This window comes from Mytilus trossulus, chromosome 3 (genome assembly GCF_036588685.1).
Source record: "Mytilus trossulus isolate FHL-02 chromosome 3, PNRI_Mtr1.1.1.hap1, whole genome shotgun sequence".
In the NCBI taxonomy this organism is placed as follows: Eukaryota; Metazoa; Mollusca; class Bivalvia; order Mytilida; family Mytilidae; genus Mytilus; species Mytilus trossulus.
This window is the reverse complement of record NC_086375.1, coordinates 67,601,534-67,619,994: the sequence shown is the minus strand read 5'-3', so window position 1 is coordinate 67,619,994 and position 18,461 is coordinate 67,601,534. Positions and strand designations below refer to the sequence as shown.

At 30.9% G+C, this 18,461-nt stretch overlaps 1 protein-coding gene across 2 annotated transcripts; it reads right to left on the bottom strand.

The window, feature by feature from the left end:
* Positions 1–10,977: 10,977 nt before the first annotated feature.
* On the bottom strand, positions 10,978–18,459 carry LOC134712200 (uncharacterized). 2 transcript variants are annotated; one of them, XM_063573516.1, is made up of 4 exons: positions 18,335–18,459; positions 13,894–13,949; positions 12,295–12,573; positions 10,978–11,188 (listed from the first exon to the last, which is right to left on the bottom strand). In XM_063573516.1, exons 2-4 carry the CDS (start codon positions 13,931–13,933, stop codon positions 11,031–11,033), a joined length of 477 nt encoding a protein of 158 aa, XP_063429586.1. In that variant the 5' UTR covers positions 13,934–13,949; positions 18,335–18,459; the 3' UTR covers positions 10,978–11,030. The 2 variants fall into 2 exon arrangements, with proteins under 2 accessions (XP_063429586.1, XP_063429587.1); XM_063573517.1 differs by having other exon boundaries at positions 18,311–18,433.
* Positions 18,460–18,461: the final 2 nt, after the last annotated feature.

The window sequence follows — 18,461 nt, the reverse complement described above, 5'->3', positions numbered from 1 at the left end:
AGTTGTTAGTGATTTAATATTGAAACTTTAACAAGATATTCCACATGGACCTGTATCCCCCCCCCCCCCCCCCCCACACACACACGTTGTTCTATAGGTGACAATTACTTTCGGCAAAAAATAAATGACTAAGTACTATAGTACTATAATTTATAGTTTTAATTGATCTCACATTGAAATAAGAGATATATTTATACCAGAGCTCAAAATATAAAGGCTTACTAGTATATGGTATTAATGTAATAGTATTGATATGTTCAAAGTATTAGCATTTTCAGGAAACAACAAAGAGAAGCATACAAGTTCATTTTGACACTCATTAAGAATAAAGTACAATACGATAGAAAAGTCCGTCAAATTAATTGAATGTCATTCTTTAGTTTAGAAACTCGCAAGAATGATATAAGTAAAAACGTATTTCACTTTTTTCGAAACCTTGACAAAATTAGTATCAATTTTCTTAGTCTAAAATGTCTAAATAAAAGATCAAATACATAAAATATGATAATAAGAAAGAAGGCAAGATGTTTGGGTGTCATGCTAAATTGTGTATGTCATATCAAAATAGAAAAAGTGCTAAAACATCAAAGCAGACAGGAACATATCCAATAGAGTAAATGGTTTCATTATTATAGTGATCAAGTATTAGTCTCCAAACATAAAATAGGTAGGTATATGCTACATATTGACACAAACCCGTTTACTTTTCTGACTTTGAGTTTCCAAATGTGTTTATTAGTGTACATTTACTTATACTTAATCCTTTAATTGACACCAACAACACACGAACCGGTATAAACATATGATTATATTATTAAAGTTTTCTTTAACAATTCTACAGATTTTCATAATATCAATTTGATATTCATCTCATATCTTTATTAAGGGTATTTTTATGATGATTTTCATTTTATTCTTTACTATAAATACCAAAAATGTATCAAAACATTATCAAATTTGCGATCTAAAATATCAATTATTAACTGTTGTAGTTTACTGACTTTCTTATATACGTCATACAAAAACATTCTTTGATTAATATTGTTGTATCTTTTAGTGTACTCGTATCCAATTGTTACTGTTCAAAAATAATATATTTATTGTATATATTTTTAAATTTTGAATTTTTGTAATACTAAGGCTTTTCTACCTCAGGCATAGATTATCTTAGCTGTATTTGGCTTTTAGGAATTTTGGTTCTCAATGCTCTTCAACTCCGTACTTTATTTGGCCTGTTTGACTTTTTTTTAATCGAGTGTCACTGATGAGTCTTTTGTAGACGAAACGCACGTCCGGCGTATATACAGAATCTAGTCCTGGTATCTATGATGAGTTTATTTCATATTGTACTGAAATATAATTGCTGTCATTTTGAAGTTTTGTATATTGTACTTATATCTATATATAGACAGGATTATCTAAAGTTGTTATAACTTGTCTCCAATCCTATTGTATATTTAGACAATAAAATATGTGTCAACTAAACTACTGATTTTGAAATCTTGAACCTCGATTATAAGTAATTAACAAAAGCTAAGGGAATCGCAGGAACTCTAAAATGAGCGAGAGCAAATGCTTCGACAGGTTCATCGTTTCTGAGAGAAATAAGCAAGAATAATGTTAGAACCTCAAAGTGCACACGTTTCTACGAGAAATAAGCCAGAATGCTGTTAGAACCTCAAAGTGCACACGTTTCTGCGAAAAATAAGCCAGAATACTGTTAAAACCTCAAAGTGCACACGTTTCTGCGAGAAATAAGCCAGAATGCTGTTAGAACCTCAAAGTACACACGTTTCTGCGAGAAATAAGCCAGAATACTGTTAGAACCTCGAAGTGCACACATGGATATGTACTTGGGGGTATTTCGAAAGATTGGATAATGATTCAAAGAGATCCTTCTGTAATCACACTTACCAGGATAAAAACAGGATGGATTTACCTTTGGTCAATTTATTTCTGTATTTATAATTTCTAAAATTCATTTGCTTGCTAATGAGATCTCTGCAACTTTTACAAAATGTGAAACAAATCCTCTTGTTCTCGTATTTTATCAATCGAATCGTTTTTATATTTCCTAGTGATAGGGAACACTATCCTATATATTTGAACAAATGATATGTTAGACGACCTATACTTGGAAACTAAGTATCCTGTAGAGACATTGTGAATAATTTTTAAATTAGACTTTCATACTTTTTGATAATTGAAAAGACGCGCGTTGCCAATATGTTTGATAAAAAGATACCTACATAAACAACCTGTATGTGTAATGAATGAACTTGTTTGTTAAAATACCAAAGATCAAGTATACTAGCCAGGACAATTTGTAATAATAAAATAATCGGATATTATTGAGATAGATTTTTTTTCATCTAATTATGTTGGTCACTAGTTCACTTACCTTTGATTTTTAGTAAACAATAAGATTTTAAAAATTTGTCTGTTGCAATGATAAAAATCGTTTGATGTGTAATGTAATTTTTATACCAATCTATCTTGAATTTTGATAAATTATTATTTGTACTTGTTTAAAGAGAAGGATAATTATATCTTAAGAACAATTGTCCTTGTGATTAATACATTCTCATGATTGTGTCTTTACTTTTTGACATACTCAGTAATATACCGCCGAACAACCAGAATGAATATTTGAAATGAAGTGATTTAGTTCTACAAAGCAAAGAATGTAAACAAAAAATTGTGGACAATAGCGGACCTGTTGTAAACCCTGAGTGGGGATTTTTTTTATCTGTAATAATTAAAAACTTTTACAATTAAAAAAATAGTTTTGGCAAATATAATAGGGCTGATTGTATCGAAAAGATATACTCAACTGCTGTTGATTGTCAACTATTAAATAATAAGCTAAACATGACGCTCAATGTCCGAACTGAAAATACAAGTTGGGACATTAAACTGAGCAGATTGGGAAATATCATACTGAAGTTTTTCTCTGCGGTTACAAAACACTTTTTGAAATAAATATAATTTTGAACCAAGTGTCCACAATTTCGACAATAGAGTACACGGTTAATTCACAAAAATACTGAACTCCGAGGAAAATTCATAACAGAAAGTATCAAGTCAAATGGCAAAACCAAACGATCAAACACATCAAATGAATGGATAACAATTAACTGTCATATTCCTGACTTCGTACAGGCATGTTTTAATGTAGAAAATGGTGGTTTAAACCTGGCGTATAGCTGGCTAAACCTCTCACATGACATTACTCTTTGATACAAATATAACAATGTTATAGAACTGTGATATTGTCATTTTTTAATTTACCTTGTAATAAAAATCCATAGTTACACCTTTGTCTGATATGACAGTTGGTTGGGCACTATAGACATTTTGTCTCGCCTTCATCAAATGCTGTTATATTAACTGCTTGTAGACCAAAGTCTCACTAAATCAGGAAAATTCTAAAAATATTGCAGTAAAGTTCTTTCTTCCAAACTAAATTTCAAATGATTTCAGAAAAAGTATTCTGTAATAAGTTAATACTTCAGTTTCATTATGAATATCTCTTTCACATTCATTTGTTAAAATTTACTGTTTGCAATAGCATGAATCGTTCTATATAATAGTGTTCTTATCCCGGGCATAAAAACAATGCCGTATTTGGCAAAACCTTTTCAACTTTTGATCTTCAGTGCTGTACAACTTTGTACTTTTTCACTTTCGATCTTGTATATCTGGGCGTTATGTATTCGGGTTTATTTTTCTGTAATTAGTTAATACTTCAGTTTCATTATGCATATCTCTTTCATATTCATTTGATAAAATTTACTGTTTGCAATAGCATGAATTGTTCTGTTCTTATCCCGGGCATACAAACAATGCCGTATTTGGCAAAACCTTTTCAACTTTTGATCTTCAGTGCTGTACAACTTTGTACTTTTTTCACTTTCGATCTTTTATATCTGGGCATCACTGGTGAGTCTTGTGTGGACAAGGCGCGTTTTTGGCGTATCGAATTTTAAACCTGATACTTTTTGTTATCTATTAATCATGCTTTTCTTTGTCTAATATGTTCTCCTTTTTATTTGTATTGTAGTCCTGTAATATTATGTTGTCATTTCAATGTTTATATTTAACTTTGCCATTAAAGTGCGAGGTTTGGCATGCCATAAAACCAGGTTCAACCCACCACTTTTATTCCCCTTTAAAAGTGTCCTGTACCAAGTCAGGAAGATGGCCATTGTTATAATATTGTTCGTTTCTGTGTGTGTTGCATTTTAACGTTGAGACGTTTGTGTTTTCTCTTATTTTTGAGGTATTGAGATAAGACGTGGCACGGTACTTGTCTATCCCAAATTCATGTATTTGGTTTTGATGTTAAATTTGTTATTCTCGTGGTGTTTTGTCTGTTGCTTGGTCCGTTTCTGTGTGTGTTGCGTTTCGGTGTTGTGTCGTTGTTCTCCTCTTATATTTAATGCGTTTCCCTCGGTTTTAGTTTGTTACCCCGATTTTGTTTTTTGTCCATGGATTTATGAGTTTTGAACAGCGGTATACTACTGTTGCCTTTATTTCCTACGAGTTACTATGCAATGTGTGTAAATATGAAACCACGAGATATTATGCAAATTGTTTTTCAAATTAATTCATTCAATACTTCATACAAGTATTCGATTTAGGATTTTTTATAGGAAGCGGACACCAACGGAAAAAAACCGGAATAGAAGTATGATAAAGTAATTCAAGTATATTAAAACAAGAATGTGTCCACATAGTAGACGGATGCCCCATCCGCCTCATAACTTTCTATGTTCAGTTGACCGTGAAAATGGGGTAAAATCTCTAATTTGGCACTCAAATTAGAAAGATCATATCATAGGGAACATATGTACCAAGTTTCAAGTTGATTGGACTTCAACTTCATCAAAAACTACCTCAACCAAAAGCTTTAACCGAAGCAGGACAAACGAATGGACGAACGAACGAACGGATGCACATACCAGAAAACATAATGACCATTAATGGGGCATAAAAAGGAATTTGAACTATTGAATGTTTGAACGGATAATTTATTTTTAATAAATAGTTTTATAAACTTTTTTCTAAAGTGTTATCTGTCCTTGAACTAACAAAACATGATTAAGGTATTAACTTAACCAAAGAGGTTAATCAAAACATGCATGTAGATGTATGTATTTACGAATTGAGCATTTGAGATATGCTATCAGGCAAAAATCCACCCGAGTACAAACAATAGGGTTGTAGGCAGCAACGTTTGGGCATCATACGACCTTCAAAAATAGCTAAGTCCTATACCATGAATGTAAAGTCAGCCATTTAAGGCATCCACATCAACCAACTAAAACCACTGAATAACAAGATCCTGGCTACGACAGGCACATATAGAATATTGCCAGGTCAAACATATTTATGTGCGGTCAAACATGTCATTTACTTGGGGAATTGTTGTAACCGTGACATGGTTTTGTCTGAAGATGAACAATCATAATAAAAACAACAGCTACGGAATATAATGATTGGGTCAATGAGTTGTAATCGATAATAAGATGAGGATTTCGTTCAAACAATAACTTAAAAAAACCCCTCAAAGATCGGTTTGGAAGTTTGGATATACCCGTAGACATAAATGATATGTCTCTGCGTGTAGACATCTCATCCGAAACGTGTAATATATTCCTAATAATATACGTTTATTCACACCTTGAGTTTCACTATTTTTATTTTTAGTCATAGTCATAGTCGCATGTCGTGTTGATCAAAAGATTGTCATATAACAGCAAAAATAATGGTATCGGATGTAAAATCAACATTTTTGTAGATCTTGAATTCTTGCCAATCATCAAATTTTGTCTATCTTTTTTTCAAGACAATTTGCAAAAACTCTTTAAAACCCAAAAAACAGTTGTGACGTCATTTTAAGAACAAACAATTCTATTAAAGAGTTAATTGAGGTGTAAAGTCAAATAGGGGTTTCTTATAAGAGATTTCTTGATCTTTGATCTTCTGATATATATTTTTTTAATTTTCTGTCGTATTCAGTAGTATTCCGCTGTTGAAAAGTCGTAAATCGATAGAAAGAAAACAAACCAAATTACAAACTTAAACCGAGGGAAACGCATTAATTATAAGAAGAAAACAACGAAACAATGCATCATACATAGAACGAAGTATTAGATAACAACTGCCATATTTCTGAAATGGTACAGGACATTTTATGAAAAAGTGATGGGTCTGTTTATTTGACGTATCAATGTAAATATAACGGAATTTGATGAAACTGTCATAAAAGTGAGAGGGTAAGCGCTATAGAACCAGGTTTAATCCACATTTGAAAATGCCTGTACCAAGTCAGGAATATGACAGTTCTTGTCCATTCCTTTTTGATGCATTTTGTTATTTGATTTTGCCATGTGATCATGGACTTTCCGAATTGATTTTCCTCTAAGTTCAGTATTTTTGTGATTTTACTTTTTGAACATAATTTTGTGACTAGTCAAACCTCTACGCTTTATGGCCAAGTTATATATACCGCTAAAATGGCAACATAACATGACGGGAATGCAGCACAAATAAATGCAAGAACACCCCAGACAGAGAAAAATAAAATAAAGATAAAAAGTAAGTTTCGACATGTTAACCACAGTATTACAATGAATAACTATAATTAATTAAGGACAGTACACAAAAAACAGCTGTACAGAATTACGAACTGTATGACATTGTCTGTTACACGAATGTATCAACGCCACAAAATGTAACGCCATAGGTAAATGTCTAAAGTTGGATATAAATCCAGATTAGGTTTCTAATTATGTTATTTGATATATTTTATAGCAATAACAAGAACATTAATGTAGAATTGTATAAGTGGAAGTAACTATGTTGTTGGCCTTTCTTCCAACTAAAACTGTGTAAAACGAAAAAATCCTGTGCACATAGTTTTCTTTAAAATAAAATCATACAAATGAACTGGGTGATTACTTTAACAAACGAATAGAAACTGAAAAAAAGAACCACAAATACAAACAATAAGAATCAACAGTTTTAAACAATATCCAATTAAAATTACAAATAAAATTTCGTAACTAAATACATGAACACTGGGTAAACAAATACCCAGACACGTCTTATAGCAAAAATAATTCACACATTCATCTTTGGGAATAGGTTAGGTTCCGTTTTTAAAACCACATTCTAAGACGAAGTTGGGTGCACAATTATTACCAATTGGAATACCGGAATGTCTGTTGAAATACCAATCCTCCAAACTCAACAAATAAATTGGCAATCAGTGTGGTTCTTCACAATAAGAATTATTATAAGATTTCTATCGTTCTGTTTTAAAGCTCAGCAGATATTGTTAAAAAAAATCCAAATCATAAACTTTATTCAAAACAGTAGTCATACCAATACTGGAAGATCCTGGAACTCTATTGATCTTCAATGTGACCTTGACCTCTATCCTATTAGAAAAGATCAAGAGTGCAAATCCACAAATGTCTGAATATTTTTTGCATGAGGGTTGAATTGTGAAGATCAACACTTAGGGGAAACAAGTTCAAGGTCAGATAGACAGAATAATTCACCTTGCACCAAATATAGTTAAGACTATTGCTTAAAGTATGTGAGATTCAGACTTAATTGCAAAAAAATAACATTGACCAGTGAACCATAAAAATCAGACAAAGGTCAGATTAACACTGTCTGACACAATTTTGCCATGCGATTACTCAATACACCAAATACAGCTGACCTTTTGCCCATATTATATGATGAACTGGCAAAATCATGAAAATCTCATCAAATCCATTGAATCATGATCGGGTGAAACCTGGCAGGCAGACACTTACGCTTTACAATCAGTCAATAACCAACTATAGTGACCCTACTGCTAAAAGCATTGAAAAATTGACCATATAAAAAATAACATTGACAAATAAACCATGCAAATGGGGTCAAGGTGAGACGAAACCTGTCAGTCCAATAGTACACTTAGGAAAGATTCCATACAGGAAATAATGTTGAGGTATTGGTTACAGTAACTGAGATACGACCTTGACTACAAAAACTTAACTTTAATCCCTGACCAATAACATGAGGTCAAGTACACTACAGGTGAACCCTGCCTCATGGCTATATAGACCAAGGAACCCATAGTCCAAATAAAATGATCCTATTACTCATAATAAATGTGTATTTCGGATGATAAAAAACTTTTTTTCAAAGCAGTCCATGAACCATGAATATGAGGTCAATGACAATTGGCATATGACAGACGAAAACTTCGTACATAAGGTATCTGCATACAAAGTATAAAGCATCCAGGTCTTCTTTCTACTGAAATTTGAATTGCAAACAAATTGTTTAAGTTGCTGCATTTTCAAGGCAGTTACAGGTTATTGCATGCTTCAAAAATGTAATCAGAAATACCAAATTTTGCTTCCAAAATTTAGTCTTTTCAACTGCTGTTTTGACATAGACATTTGACCTGTTGACTCAATAATTGCTGTGATCATAAACAAGCTGGCTTTAAAAAAATATACCTGTAGTTCTGAGTTCTCTTCATTCCGTAGTGCATTATCAAACTAAGCTTTGTAAAGAAAGTGTAAATGGCTCATCAGATTTTGTCCTGGACCCAAATTTTCGTCTCTAGATTACAGTGCACTTTTAACAATATAGGGTTTATTCATTAGTAAGAAATAACATCAAATTTTTCTCATGATTCGTAGCTTCCCTGGCTTGACTGATAACATCATACACATGCACAAGTAAATAATCAGTATATCAGACTTCAAATAATGTGAAATATAAGCTCATTTTTTTTATTTTAAATAAAAAAGACTGTTAGTTTTCTCGTTTGAATTGTTTTACATAGTTATTTCGGGGCCTTTCATAGCTGACTTTGAGGTATGGGCTTTGCTTATTGTTGAAGGCCTTACATTGACCTATAATTGATAATTTCTGTGCAATTTTGGTCTCTTGTGGAGAGTTGTCTCATTGGCAATCATACCACATCTTTTTTTTTTTTTTTTTTTTTTTTTTTTTATATTGTTATTGATTTTTTTCTGTACTAATAGCAACCAACTTTCTGCATTTAATTGCCCTAAAGTATGGCAAAGTTTGTATGGTTAATTGATTATTTAATGTTGAAAGGGGCACTAGCTGTCATATTTGTGTTTACTGATTTGACTCAAATTCTCATATTCAACTTTAAAACATACTAAATTGTATATCTACATAAAAAAGTTTTAAAAAAATTCAATAAAACGAAATAATGTATCGACATTTCTTGTATATTTTAGTCTAGACACAATCTTATTCCCATCAGAGACATGTATAAATACAATAGACATTCTAGTATATGTCTCTGTTCCCTTCAATGTGACCTTCCAAAAACTGACAAAGGTCATATAATCTGATATAAGCATACACATAGTTCTAAATAGATAGCAAACTCATGCAATTGAACTTTTTTTGTCTGTTTGATTTCATATCATTATAAGTTAAAGCAATATGTTAAACTGTATAAGAATTAGTTTTGTAGATCTTATCAGTCAATCAAATGGTTTAACATTGTGTCACTCTCAATGGTGTCATTCTTTTCCTTTTACAAGCTGGACATGCCTAGTTCATGTGTAACTCATCTCTAGTGAAAGGGTTCAATTGAAGATCACATGAATACAGATTTGATAAGGTAGAATTATTCAAGTGCAGGTGAATAATTTATTAGCAATGTTTCTTTCCTTATTTTAACAAAATTGGCTCCTAAAAGCAAATTTTTATTTCACTATTTCACTTTCATTAATGATAGAACAAAACAAAATCATATTTTAGCTAGTGCCCCTTTAAAGTTACATTCAACACTTTTTGTTGTGGTGGTCAGTTTTTATTGGTGGAAGAAGCAGGAGTGTCCAAAGAGAACCACTGACTTTTAGTAATAAAACTGACAATTCTTATCAATTAAGATTAGAGTTGAATGCACCTGCCACCTGCAGGATTTGAACTAACAACCTCAGTGTTGACAGGCTAGTAATACAGTATTTCCACTTCTTAGACCAATGGGCCACCCACCAAGGTCCCTAAAATGTGGTATGCAAATTGTTTTTTAGGCATTGACATTTTCCTACATACAGATTAGACAAGAGTGCACATCCTGCAATGTCCTGTCTGCTTTACTGGTCATGATTGAATTCATGTGAAAAGTTTTTAGGGTAAAAGGTTTTACTAAAGGATTTACATAAACTTATCATTATGAATGTCCTATGCAAATGAGTTCAAAACCAACCCTGTCTGACAGACACATACACCTTACAATTATTCAATAAACCAAGTATAGCTGACCTAATGGTTTTAGTATCTGAGAAAAAGGTTAAACCATAAAGACTTATTATTCACCAAAGAACCATGAAAATGAGGTCAATGTCAGATAAAACCTTGCCAGACAGACATGCTAAAAATACCATCATTCAATACACCAAATAGAGTTGACCCATTGCTTATAGTATCTGAGAAACAGACTTGGCCATAAAGCTTTAATCATAATTAATAATCCATGAAATGCTATCACGGTCAGGTTAACCCTGTCTGATGTATATGTCAAATCACAAATCACCACACAGAAAATGATTTCAGCGACACAAACTTCAAACAATTACTGTAAATTAACCTTGGTATTTCAAAGGGGTTTAATATTTTATGAACCACTGTAATTATCACAGAAAATGTTCAATACAAAATAATTAATTATTTGTCAGCCAAAATTTGTACAGTAGTCTCAAAGGATAATAATATATGAACGATTACATGTTATGTCAAGCAAGGTGTTTGGTACATCTAAGTTGAGGGTCATCAATCTTAAAAGACTCTTTGCATGGCATCTATAACAATGCTAATCTATGACAAATTTGAGAAATATCTTATGGCATCTTGACATTATCTGTAAACAAAGTAATAATTACAAATTAATCTTATAACAAGCAAATAACAACTGAATGGCGAACAAAATACTTTATCAAAGGTAAAATCATATGTAACACAATTAAAAATTACTCCTTCACTTTGTCTGTCCGGTCAGATTTAAATAATGCCCTTGCATTGTTCATTACTGTCTGGTTATCTCTTTGTAAGTATTCTGTGAATGTTTCATTTGATCTCTTTATAGAATAGGATCCTGTTAATCCCATGAATGACATCCACACTAAACCTGAAATGGAAGATAAATTCTCATTATTTGTAAATAAGTACTCAAGAATTCTCAAAAAGTGGTTTTTCAAAGATTTGGCTACCAAAATTTACAAAGGACTGACCCAAGTTTTGTATTTTGCAACAGAATAATAATGAGGACCAGCAGATTTTTCTACAAGGATCACCAGGGAAAACAAGATTTTGACAACTCTGCTTTATAGTGCTGTGAATTCATTTGCTTTTGTGGGTATCAGCTTAAGTGGATTGTGGGAAACATTATACATTAGTGTGTTTATTGATTTAGTGGTTTTGCAAAAGTCTACAAGCCTTCAAAAACTTTATAATTTGTTTAACATCTAAATTCATGGTTCACCTGTATTTATGAAATACATAAAAATTGGTATACAACAAATAATAATGAATTCAAAGTCAGTTAATGCTTAAAATCTAAATTATCTCCCTTTTATTGCTAAAGACCTTATCAATTGTGCATACCACCATACATGCCAGCTGAAGGATATCTCCGGGTGTGAGAATTTCTCGCTGCATTGAAGACCTATTGGTGACCTTCTACTGTTGTTTTTTCTATGGATGGGTTGTTGTCTCTTTGACAAAGTCCCCATTCCCATTCTCATTTTTACATGTGTTTCCTTAAACATAATACAATGTATACAGTCTATGTTTTACAGTTGAGTTTACTTTCCTGTACTCATGAGATAAACATGCCATGTTATGACACTTTGTAGAGAAATGTCATTTTACTCCTCGTGTTTTGTTTATTGTCACCTTATTAAGTTTTGGTTCATTACTGATATACTGTTGTTGTCGTGCTATCTAAAACAATCTACAGGGTAAGCTATATCCATTTTTGTTAAATAAGACGTTGGTTCTAATTTTATAGATTTCTAAATAGATGAGGAAGGCAGGGTATTAAATTTTTTGTATTTACTTTTGTATCTTATATCTATAGATTCTTTATAGTTTCTGTTTTAAACTGTATTCATTTAGTGGTATTTTTTTTATAAAAGAACTTGTATACTTGGGGATAGTGATAACAAATTTACAATCTTTTGCCAAATAAATAATAAATCAGATGACTAGCAAGAAAAAAAAGACAATAGTTACCAAAAATAAGGGTTCCATATGTCGCATGAATACAATATCTCCATGACGGCTTTAAAAACTTTATATTCTGTTTCTTGTAGTAGTAGCCTGTAATACCAGCTAGAACCAAAGGATTAACTGTTGCTACAACTTTACAACCCAGACAGTCTTTTCCATTCATGTAGTCAAGAAATTGTTCCCTTTTTTCTTCCTTGTTTTTCAGCTTAGCTGCATGTTGAGCTATAATTTCTTCTTTAGTTTGGTTCTCTTTTTTTGTCTTTTCTGATGAGTTAATTATTTCTACAAAACATTATAGACTAATGCAAGCTTTTAGTCTGCTTCAAAACAGTAAAGAGGAGTACAAACATACATATACACAACTGATACAGATGTTTCTACCAACTGATTAAAGTGAATTAAATAAAAAAAAAACACAAAAAAACAGAAAGCAAAAAATGTGCAATTGAAAATATATTTCAAAATTAGATAATACAATTATGAATTCTGTCATACAAGTGAGAGGTTTAGCTTACTATAAAACCACAGGTTCAATCCACCATTTTCTACATAAGAAAATACTTGTACCAAGTCAGGAATATAAGAAAATGCCTGTACCAAGTCAGGAATATAAGAAAATGTCTGTACCAAGTCAGGAACATGACAGTTGTTATCCATTCGTTTGATGTGTTTTATCTTTAGATTTTGCCATTTGAATGGGGACTTTTTGTTTTGAATTTTCCTCGGAGTTCAGTATTTTTGTGATTTTACTTTTTTCCATTTAAAAAGTTTCTAGCATTTCAAATATCAAAAACTTATTTATTTTATAAGTGAGATATAAGGGTGCTAGCCCAATGTGGTATATTTATTTACTCTTAAGAGTATGTTATGTAATACTGAATGACAGATAAGAAAACTGTTCTTTTCATGAAATATTCTGATTCAAAGTTGTAAAGGCTGAGTCAACAAATTTTTCGCCACAAAGTCGTATTATGTAATTCTATTAAGAACTGAGCAGAGTGATACAATCAGTGGGACAACAAATTATGTACATTACATGAGAGTTGCCTCATTGCAATCTTACCGAATCTAATTATTTGTATATGCATGAAATTCAGAAAAAATAATTGTATAATAAGAATTTGCCTTAAATTTTTTATCCATTTCATATACATTTGTAAATAAAAGGAGATGTGAGGTACTGTTATATATTTTATGTCATTAAAAAACCATTTGCTTGGCAATAAAAAAGAATGAAAGAAAAACATGCTGGTTTCAGACATATGATATTGTGTTTCAGCAACCATCAATTTTCTAATTGAGTAATTCTTAAATTGAATAACATCATTCAAACAGAAAAATTAGCACAAGGTGAGTGTTTCCACTTATAAAAATTCTAAATTTTAAATTGTTTTTTTGTTCTATCTACAAAGACAAATAAAAAATTGCATCAATGGAAAATGATTGTTGCAATAGTTTTGCTACATATTATCAATATGATTAGTACTAAGTCATTAATGAATGACCTACTACATTTTACTAATAGGAAAAGAGCATTAAAACCAACAAATCAATCAATCTTTCCACTTACATGTTACATACATGTATATGAATTATAAATACCTTTTCCTGGCTTTTCTAATTGACTCAAAAAGTTTCCCATTACAGAAACATGCCACCTGAAATATCAATCATAAAATTTTAAAAAAAGCAGTTTGTTCATAGCCATTTTGATACTACAGAACATTTGTATTCTGACATTCTTGCATTACCATTTATCATATTTATTCAAAAAAATCTCACTAGCTTTTGTGATATTAAACTTGCCAGTGTTTTTGTCTACATAGTTAATGCATGGTGAGGACCCATGTATACAGTAAAACCACAATCCTTCAATCATTTACAATAAAAAAATCTTTAAGGACCATTTTCATAACTGACTTTTGACTCAAGAGTACATCCTTTTTAGACAGGTTATCTATTATGTGGTAGAATTGTGGTACTCTGTCAAGAAAGACAAACTAAATGAAGTAAACTCTAGAATATAAATCATTTGAATATTTTCCAAAATTGCAAAGAATGTAAGCTTAATCTTAAGCTGTTCTTTCTTGACAGAGTACCAGCATGTCCTATAACAAAGAAGGTAACCTGTTGAAAAGGATAAACTTCAGACATGTCAGAGTTACAAGTCAGTAATTATAAAAGTTGTCTATTACACTATACATGTATAATCCCAACCTTTAATGTACATCATAAACATCCTTTTAGTCATTCCCCATACTTCAAAACTATAAGGAATAAACAGCTGTGCCATGAGCCTGTTGCTTTTTCTCCCAAATGTATAAAATAAAATTTATAAAAATCAAAAGGGAGCTTATGTCAATAGGTACATTTGTATAAACAAATCACCAAAGTTTAAAAAAGGCATGTCTTTTGGAAATTAAAAAAATTACTAGTGTCTCTACATATGTTTTTGGGTGAACCTGTTTCACTTTTTTATTGTATAGAGTTCAAGATTGCTATAGTTTAATAATTAAAACAGATTGATCTGATTCATTTGATATCATGCTCATACTGATGAAGGATATCTGTTATCCAAAATATTTATAGTTACATCTGTTCATTTATTGTCATTTTTGTATTGATGTTGTACCCTTTTAGAATAGTTATATATATCATATATTTCTATTCTTTTCTATTCTACCATATAGTGACCGCCTTCAACAAATTGAAGATTATGTCACAGGAGGAAACTTAAAACAAGACATAGATTGAATTAAATGTAATTTTTTTTTTTAAAATATGAAAAAAATAAAAAATATAAAATGTTTTGTATAATAAAGTAAGATGTTGTAATTGAGTTAATATTGATGCTTTGAAATTGAATATTTGAAAGAGACTGCTGAAGTCTCAACTGAAGTACAATTTACCATGTAATCCGGTAGTTTGTTCCAGTCTGTAATAGTTCTTGGGAAATTATGATTCTTTTCTGTACTGTGTTTTGCAGGATGGAATTTGGAAGCTGTTTGATTAGAATGTCTTGTTTGTCTTTTTTGTGGAATTAATTTATTTTGTAGTCTACTGTATCATATTTGGGTGGAATCAGAAAAAATGAAGATTTTAACATATTGGGGCATATTGTTTGCCCCATTATATTTAGGAAAGTAAATTAAATGTCAAACCAACAAGTTCAATACCAGCTAACTTGCAGCCAAATTTCATTTAGATATCTTGTACCAGCCAAAAGTTTTATTAAAAAAACATGTCAAATTTGTCAGGAGTGTGACGCTTTTTGTGTGACAGGATTTTTTTTTAATAATTTACATGTTGAGTAAAAATTATTATGATGAATGCATGTATATGAAGATGGTTTATAATCATTCTTCAATACTAGGTTTTGTAGAGTATAGATTGGTGTTATCATTGCACAAATATTATGTAAATAAATATACATTATGAAAAGGTATGTACCAAAAATTAATATTGGCAAAATTTGATAATTTCTAAATTAAAGTGTTATGGTTGTATTTTAAAGGAGTATTTGTGTGTAAAACTGGTAAGTATTTATTGTATACATGTATAAGCTATCCATAAAAGGCTATACAGACATCCTGAGGTGCATAATTCACATATTGGATTAACTTCTATACAAGCACCCAAAAATGTCAGGAGTGTGACAACTGTCTTTAAACATGTACCAAATTTATATAATGCTTTTCATCTTACATTGTTATTTATTTTTCAGAAGCACCTATTCCATAGAGAAGAAAAACATTTATTGCAGCTGTGATAATCTATATGTTGAATCTACACACTTGATTTTTAGATGTCAGGAGTGTGACACTTTTTTTATACATTCAATGACATTGTTTAAATTTTAATTACATATTAAAAAAAATGATCCATTGTTACTTGGTGTCAAAATTTTGATAGAAGAAGGTTAGTAAATACAAAATTTAAACAATATATGTCATTGAATGTATAAAAAAAGTGTCACACTCCTGACATCTAAAAATCAAGTGTGTAGATTCAACATATAGATTATCACAGCTGCACTAAATGTTTTTCTTCTCTATGGAACAGGTGCTTCTGAAAGATAAATAACAATGTAAGATGAAAAGCATTATATAAATTTGACAGTTGTCACACTCCTGACATTTTTGGGTGCTTGTATAGAAGTTAATCCAATATGTGAATTATGCACCTCAGGATGTCTGTATAGCCTTTTATGGATAGCTTATACATGTATACAATAAATACTTACCAGTTTTACACACAAATACTCCTTTAAAATACAACCATAACACTTTAATTTAGAAATTATCAAATTTTGCCAACATTAATTTTTGGTACATACCGTTTCACAATGTATATTTATTTACATAATATTTGTGCAATGATAACACCAATCTATACTCTACAAAATCAAGTATTGAAGAATGATTATAAACCATCTTCATATACATGCATTCATCATAATAATTTTTACTCAACATGTAAATTATTAAAAAAAAATCCTGTCACACAAAAAGCGTCACACTCCTGACAAATTTGACATGTTTTTTTAATAAAACTTTTGGCTGGTACAAGATATCTAAATGAAATTTGGCTGCAAGTTAGCTGGTATTGAACTTGTTGGTTTGACATTTAATTTACTTTCCTAAATATAATGGGGGAAACAATATGCCCCAATATGTTAAAATCTTAATTTTTTCTGATTCCACCCTTATGTTGATTAAAAAAAAAAGAGAACATATTCTATATATTCAATAATTTCATGAAATTTCCATAGAATTGCCTTCTGGTTTTTGATACTTTTCTTCCAACATGTGATAAATGCATTCATGTTATATATTTTTTGATATATATGATATGTGTCAAATATGTCAGGAGTGTGACAAAATCCCAGAAATGGATGCTTTTCTAAAAAGATGATTACTTTAAAAGTGTAGCCTATATTGGTATATTTTTTTTTGCTGATTGTTACCAAAAGTTGCGTCTTTAATGGAAAGGTGTTTTTGTTAATATTCTTAAGTAATTTTTTTCTGTATTTAAACTTTTATAACCAGGTCATTCATAATCTGCCATACATAAAGTGCTAAAACAGGATTTTTTTCAAATTGATGGCGATAATGTATAGAGAATTTGGTATCTAAATGTTCCTTAATCAACCTGGCATTAATAGGAAATATGTTTATGCTTTTAATGTATTCTTATTTGATGTAAATCAAGTGTATATGTTTAGTTGTATTTGTTCAAATTACTGATTTTGTTAGTTATTAAAAGTTAAAATTATTCTTAATGTCTTAATGCTTTGTCTGGACACTTAAGTTTCATAAAATAAATGATATGGTGAAGGTGGTGAGACAAATCCTGAACCCCAAAAAATATGTTTATTTTTGACCATGCTCGTCACACTTTTGCCTCATTTTTTCTGATTCCACCCATTTATGTAATCCATTGCCCCGTAGAATTTGCTAGTGTGATCATATGTAGTTTAGATAAGGATTTCATTATGAGGAGAGTTTTTTCATTATTTCATTAAAAGATATGACATTATAGATGGGGGGATAGAAGGCGTCCTGATCCCGAAATCCCTGACTTATTAAACGAAATTCTGAGGTCCCGAATTTAAATAAAGTAAATCCTGATGTCCCGAAATCCAAAAAAAAAGGATTTCCAGATCCCGAAAAGGGTCAATCCCGAAATCCCGAGCTTAAAGTCCTATATCCCCGCTCATTATAGGTCAAGTGCAGGCGCTGATTCTCTGTTCAAGCATCACAGAATTCCAAAATGATTGCGATACCATCTACATTTACTAATTTTGTGAAAAAGGGAGACATTGGAATTTATAAATGATGCATGCACATCCCATTAGATGGATGACCCAAAAATTTTACTTCTGCTGCATGAAAAATTCATCTTTTTTTTATGTAGGAAAGTGCTCTTTCTGAGTTAATGCCCTTGGATTTTAAAACATGTTACTACCCCTTACATGACATCAAAGTCATTAATGACATTATAGAATCAAAACACATACTTAAATTATATTTTATGTCCTCACCTAGTAATTTAGAATATCACTTAAGTTACATATAGTCATCTAGTAATAAGTCTTGCATCAGGCTTTCATGTCAATTCTGTTATGGTAATATATCCATAAAAATAGAGGAGTTCCGAATAGACTCCGA

What these genes read in the sequence shown, in the direction of transcription:
- LOC134712200 (XM_063573516.1), bottom strand. Translation starts at nt 13,933, where the DNA reads ATGGGAAACTTTTTGAGTCAATTAGAAAAGCCAGGAAAAG. An exon ending in ATTAGAAAAGCCAGGAAAAG is followed by an intron (nt 12,574 to 13,893) that starts GTATTTATAATT and finishes AATGTTTTGTAG; the next exon opens with AAATAATTAACTCATCAGAA. An exon ending in ATATGGAACCCTTATTTTTG is followed by an intron (nt 11,189 to 12,294) that starts GTAACTATTGTC and finishes CTTCCATTTCAG; the next exon opens with GTTTAGTGTGGATGTCATTC.